General features: G+C 46.8%; 1 protein-coding gene across 2 annotated transcripts in view; it reads left to right on the plus strand.

Annotated features, from left to right (window-relative positions):
- LEPR (leptin receptor) overlaps positions 1 to 5,369 on the plus strand; it is a 40,035-nt gene extending 34,666 nt beyond the window's left edge. For both annotated transcript variants that reach the window (XM_064720095.1, XM_064720096.1), the window contains exons 17-19: positions 153 to 255; positions 2,563 to 2,638; positions 3,680 to 5,369. In XM_064720095.1, the coding sequence (XP_064576165.1) occupies positions 153 to 255; positions 2,563 to 2,638; positions 3,680 to 4,414 (914 nt within the window). In that variant the 3' untranslated portion in view covers positions 4,415 to 5,369. The remainder of the gene's footprint in view (positions 1 to 152; positions 256 to 2,562; positions 2,639 to 3,679) is intronic.
- Positions 5,370 to 6,000: the final 631 nt, after the last annotated feature.

Below are 6,000 nucleotides of genomic sequence, written 5' to 3' on the forward strand. Positions count from 1 at the left end.
GAAAGGTTTGTCCATGTGCAATAAAACTGTTGCTCAAGGTTATTTCCCCATCTAAGCTGTTGTTTCTACTGTTTGTTATTTCCCTGTTGCCAACCATTTGCTCCCAGACAAATCACTTTGCTGCATTAATAGCTGAACTCCTTTATTTCCAGGGGGATTTGAAACTGGGAATTCTGGCAGCCTCCACGTGGTTCTGCCCATTGTTTTCTCCACCTCAGTTCTGCTGCTGGGAGCATTGCTGCTTTCACACCAAAGGTACCTTGTTCCTGTTATCCAAAATCCAGCTCCTTGTTCCTGCTATCCAAAATCCAGCTCTTGTTCCTGTTGTCCAAAATCCAGCTCCTTGTTCCTGTTATCCAAAATCCAGCTCTTGTTCCTGTTGTCCAAAATCCAGCTCCTTGTTCCTCTTATCCAAAATCCAGCTCCTTGTTCCTGCTATCCAAAATCCAGCTGCTTGTTCCTGTTGTCCAAAATCCAGCTCTTGTTCCTGTTATCCAAAATCCAGCTGCTTGTTCCTCTTATCCAAAATCCAGCTCTTGTTCCTGTTGTCCAAAATCCAGCTGCTTGTTCCTCTTATCCAAAATCCAGCTCTTGCTCCTATTATCCAAAATCCAGCTCCTTGTTCCTCTTATCCAAAATCCAGCTCTTGTTCCTGTTATCCAAAATCCAGCTCTTGTTCCTGTTATCCAAAATCCAGTTCCTTGTTCCTGTTATCCAAAATCCAGCTGCTTGTTCCTGTTATCCAAAATCCAGCTCCTTGTTCCTGTTATCCAAAATCCAGCTCTTGTTCCTGCTATCCAAAATCCAGCTCTTGTTCCTGTTATCCAAAATCCAGCTCTTGTTCCTGTTATCCAAAATCCAGCTCCTTGTTCCTGTTATCCAAAATCCAGCTCTTGTTCCTCTTATCCAAAATCCAGCTCTTGTTCCTCTTATCCAAAATCCAGCTGTTTTTTCCTGTTATCCAAAATTCAGCTCTTGTTCCTGCTATCCAAAATCCAGCTCCTTGTTCCTGTTATCCAAAATCCAGCTCCTTGTTCCTGCTATCCAAAATCCAGCTCCTTGTTCCTGTTATCCAAAATCCAGCTCTTGTTCCTGCTATCCAAAATCCAGCTCTTGTTCCTGTTATCCAAAATCCAGCTCCTTGTTCCTGCTATCCAAAATCCAGCTCCTTGTTCCTCTTATCCAAAATCCAGCTCTTCTTCCTGTTGTCCAAAATCCAGCTCCTTGTTCCTGTTATCCAAAATCCAGCTCCTTGTTCCTGCTATCCAAAATCCAGCTCTTGTTCCTGTTATCCAAAATCCAGCTCTTGTTCCTCTTATCCAAAATCCAGCTCTTGTTCCTCTTATCCAAAATCCAGCTCCTTGTTCCTGCTATCCAAAATCCAGCTCCTTGTTCCTGTTATCCAAAATCCAGCTCTTGTTCCTCTTATCCAAAATCCAGCTCCTTGTTCCTGTTATCCAAAATCCAGCTCTTGTTCCTGTTATCCAAAATCCAGCTCCTTGTTCCTGCTATCCAAAATCCAGCTCTTGTTCCTGTTATCCAAAATCCAGCTCCTTGTTCCTCTTATCCAAAATCCAGCTCTTGTTCCTGCTATCCAAAATCCAGCTCTTGTTCCTGTTATCCAAAATCCAGCTCCTTGTTCCTGTTATCCAAAATCCAATGTTTGATCCTGTTATCCAAAATCCAGCTCTTGTTCCTATTATCCAAAATCCAGCTCTTGTTCCTGTTATCCAAAATCCAGCTCTTGTTCCTATTATCCAAAATCCAGCTCTTGTTCCTGTTATCCAAAATCCAGCTCTTGTTCCTGCTATCCAAAATCCAGCTCTTGTTCCTGTTATCCAAAATCCAGCTCCTTGTTCCTGTTATCCAAAATCCAGCTCCTTGTTCCTGTTATCCAAAATCCAGCTCTTGTTCCTGTTATCCAAAATCCAGCTCCTTGTTCCTGTTATCCAAAATCCAGCTCTTGTTCCTGTTATCTAAAATCCAGCTCTTGTTCCTGTTATCCAAAATCCAGCTGCTTACTCCTGTTATCCAAAATCCAGCTCCTTGTTCCTGTTATCCAAAATCCAGCTCCTTGTTCCTCTTATCTAAAATCCAGCTCCTTGTTCCTGCTATCCAAAATCCAGCTCTTGTTCCTCTTATCCAAAATCCAGCTCCTTGTTCCTGTTGTCCAAAATCCAGCTCTTGTTCCTGTTATCCAAAATCCAGCTGCTTGTTCCTCTTATCCAAAATCCAGCTCTTGTTCCTGTTGTCCAAAATCCAGCTCTTGTTCCTATTATCCAAAATCCAGCTCCTTGTTCCTCTTATCCAAAATCCAGCTCTTGTTCCTGTTATCCAAAATCCAGCTCCTTGTTCCTCTTATCCAAAATCCAGCTGCTTGTTCCTTGTATCCAAAATCTTCTCTACCCAAACCTTCTTTATGGTTTGGGTTAAATTTGGGCCATTTCTCATTTCTCCATGGGTTATTGCATGGCCCCAGTGCTGGGGATAAATGAAATGGCAGAGATTCCTTCCCTGCAGAATGGGAACTGCACCAACCCCAGCGTTTCCCTGACGTTTCAGGATGAAGAAGCTGCTCTGGGAGGATGTTCCCAACCCCAAGAACTGCTCGTGGGCACAAGGAGTTAATTTCCAGCAGGTTTGTATTTCCCTGTGGCTGCTGCTCCCTCCACTTGGGGCTTTTGTTCCGGCTCCGTCTCCAGTGGAAATCCAGCCCCGTTCCCCCCTCTGGCTCCATCCAGGGTTCCCATTCCCCAGGCCTCTGGATTATACATTGGACATGAAATACCTGCTTTTAGTGATAAACTGTTAAATAATAAACTGATTTTTTAATAGGTGACAGATGGTGGCCTTTGCCAAAACAGCCCTGGCCTTGGCTGGGAGGGGTTTAATCTGTGTTTGCTGTGGTGTCCATGGAGAGGGGAAGGGACACAAACATCTCCTGAAGGGATAAACCACATGTATGAGGAAAAAAATTGTTATTTTCATTGTTGAAAAGCTCCCTGTTCATTTTGATGTGGGAAGGTGATGGATTTGTGTGGGAAAATTCCAAATTCAGGGCCCAGGTGTCACCAACAATGAGTCTGGACTGAGTAGAGCCCAGGAGTTTCACTCTTTGCTCTGATTTCCCACTACTCTGAGTATTTTGACATTTTCCTCATTATTTTGGCAGCTTCCCTGCTGTAAAACATGATTTGTTAATCCACAAAAAACTGGATTTATCTGTTTTGTCCTGAATTCATTAGGAAATACAAGGGAATTTTCCTTTGGAGCTCTTGTGCTGCTGTCAGTTCATCCTGGTGGATAATTTACATCTGCATTTATTAGGAGTAGTAAATCCTGCATTTCTCCCAAACAGAGGAGTTCCACTCAGTTCAAACATGCAGCTGCTACTCAGGTGGGAATGCTCCAAAAATCCCATGGAAAGGCTGAATTTGACCTGGATAATCCAATCCTAGCAGGGAAAGTTCCTTCAGCTGATGTATCAATGGTAAATCAGTCAAGGAAATTTTGTCATAGAGGATTTTCAGCTATAAATTCTTAAAAAACAATGTGTGAACTCGATGTGGCAAAATTCCAGGCTGCTGGGAGCGACCTTTGGTGTTGATCCATAAAACCTGGAGAGTGAAATAAAGCTGTTCCATAATAAATGAGCCTTAAAATCCCTCTTTTCTTCCAGCCTGAGACTCTGGAGCATCTCTTTGCCAAGCACCCCGAGCCAATGTCGTGTGAGCCCCTTCTCCTGGAGGCAGAGATGGTGCTGGAGGACATCAGCATCACCAAAACCCTGGGAAAAGAGGAGCCAGGGGATTTTTTAGGAACTGACTCCCCCCAGGACTCGGAATGTGACTCTGCCTGCTCCAGCAGCCCCTTCCAGAGCAGCAGTTTCTGCAGGAGCTGCCAGCATGGAGCAGCCGTGGCGCGGGGTGGCCTCAGATACGCCACAGGCCTCAGATACGCCACAGGCCTCAGATACGCCAGCAGCTGTCCCTCCAGCGGGCTGCGCCGGCCAAAATCCTGCCCGGGGAGCTGCCTGGGGAGCTGCTTCCTTGGGCAGCACCCCAGGGTGCTGGGGGCCTTCTGCAGGGGCGCCTGGGAGGCGGGCAGAGGGGCAGTGCTGCTGCACAGGGCCCTGTCCCTGCTGTCCCCAGAGATGCTCTCGGGGCCTCTGGGGGAGGCCGAGCACAGCCTGTGCTACCTGGGGGTGGCAGCCACGGACACAGGGCACGGGGACAGCCTGACAGACACCCCCGGGGCCACGGGCCTGCTCACGGAGCACGAGCTTCTCCAGCACATCCCAAACAGGGCCACGGAGCTGAGCCAAGGCAGCCTCAAGCCTAAAGGCGCCGTTCCCTACGTCCCGCAGTTCCGCATGGCTGCAGCCAAAGGGCAGGAGGCCGCGGAGAAAAAGTGACAGAATCACCCCAAAATTCGATGTTCCTGAAGTTTTTCCAGGTGTTGACGCATTCCTCTGTTTTCCCTCTCTTGCTCTGTCCAGCTCGTTCTGGTTTTAGGCTTCACCTGGAGCCCCCAAGGGTGAGAGAGCTGATCCAGGGCCTGGGATGTTTCTGGGGGAGGAAAGCTGGAATTTGCCATTTCCCTGGGGATGATGTGTGACATCGAGTCAGCCTGGATGTGGCTGCAAGGAATGGATCAAGGAGTGAAAGGCTCAGGGTGCTGCAGGAAGAGGAAAAAAAATCCAAATTCCTGTGTCTCCATTAACTGGATAAAATTGTGTATTTAAAGCAAAGTACCCACATTTTATTGATGAACACAAGATTCTAAATGGTGAGTTTTACACTGACATCTCTTCCCAGGCTCTTTCCTAAGATTCCGTGGGGGAAAAGACAGGAATTGGATCCGAGGACCCTGCGTTTTTGATTTTGGGAGATCCAACCTGTCTGTATGGCCTTGGAGAAGTCACTTTGCCTCTACAGCCCTGCCAGGAAGCCTCGGGTGGGAGTAAATCAGGTCTGCATTTTCTGGGAGAAGCAGGAAAACAAACCCACACCGATTTGCAAGCCAAAGCTTTTTTTTTTTTTGTTTTATTGCATAGTTCATAAATATTTTTCTACACCTGCCTTTTCAGAGAACTATTTTGAGGAGTGAAGGAGGATGAATTTATTGTGTATTCCAAAGAATATATTTCTGTCAAACTTCAGAGAGACAAAACCAAAGGGCAAAACCAAAATTAAAAACCAAAGCAAGGGTGAATTTAAACCCAGTTTGGTCTGCTGCCCTGGCTCTTGTGGGGCTCTTTGGTGCTGGATGTGACACAGATCTGATGTTCTGGTGTCCAAAATCTTGTGTGGGGTGAGGAATTAAAACTTGTTTTATATTAGGAACCAAGACTTGTCACTGTGGTTGGAGATAAACCTGCAGGCTCCTGTGGCATTCCAGCTAAAGCTGTGATGGATGCTGGGTTTAGGATGCACTTCCTGCTGTTGGGAAGGGACAGGAGAGCCCATTTCTCTGGAGAATGGAATGATCCTTTCGTGGAAGTGTCCAGAAAAATTATTTGGTTGTGTTTGAAGGTCATCTTTCTCCTGAAATAAAAAGCTGATGTTGATTTTGGCCTGCCCAGACCTTTCCCAGTAGTTCCATATGAGCAGGGGGAGCTTAACCATGGGAATGATCAGCTGAGGGACCAGGGAGGGCTTTCCTGGGAACATGGAGAACTCAGGAATTAGGGGATGTGCAGGAGGTGTCCCCTCAATGGCAGATTGCCAGGTTTCCCCTCCTTTGGGAGCCCTGCCCATCCTCTATCCCTGCCATCCCATCATTTCCTAATGGCCACAGCAGCTGGTGCTCCTCAGGAAAACCAGTGGATCTCCTCTGCAAAAACCCTGCAGGAATAGAGCAAATCTGAGCTGCTTCAACAAAAAGAGAAGGTTTGGGGTGTGATGAGTGTAGAACCAAGGGGTTGGAGCCTTCCTGTCCTGTTCCTGCAATCCCAGTGCTCCTGGGGATGCTGCAGATCCAGGGCCTGCCCCACAGCTC

The sequence above is a fragment of the Zonotrichia leucophrys genome, chromosome 8 (genome assembly GCF_028769735.1).
Source record: "Zonotrichia leucophrys gambelii isolate GWCS_2022_RI chromosome 8, RI_Zleu_2.0, whole genome shotgun sequence".
NCBI lineage: Eukaryota > Metazoa > Chordata > Aves > Passeriformes > Passerellidae > Zonotrichia > Zonotrichia leucophrys.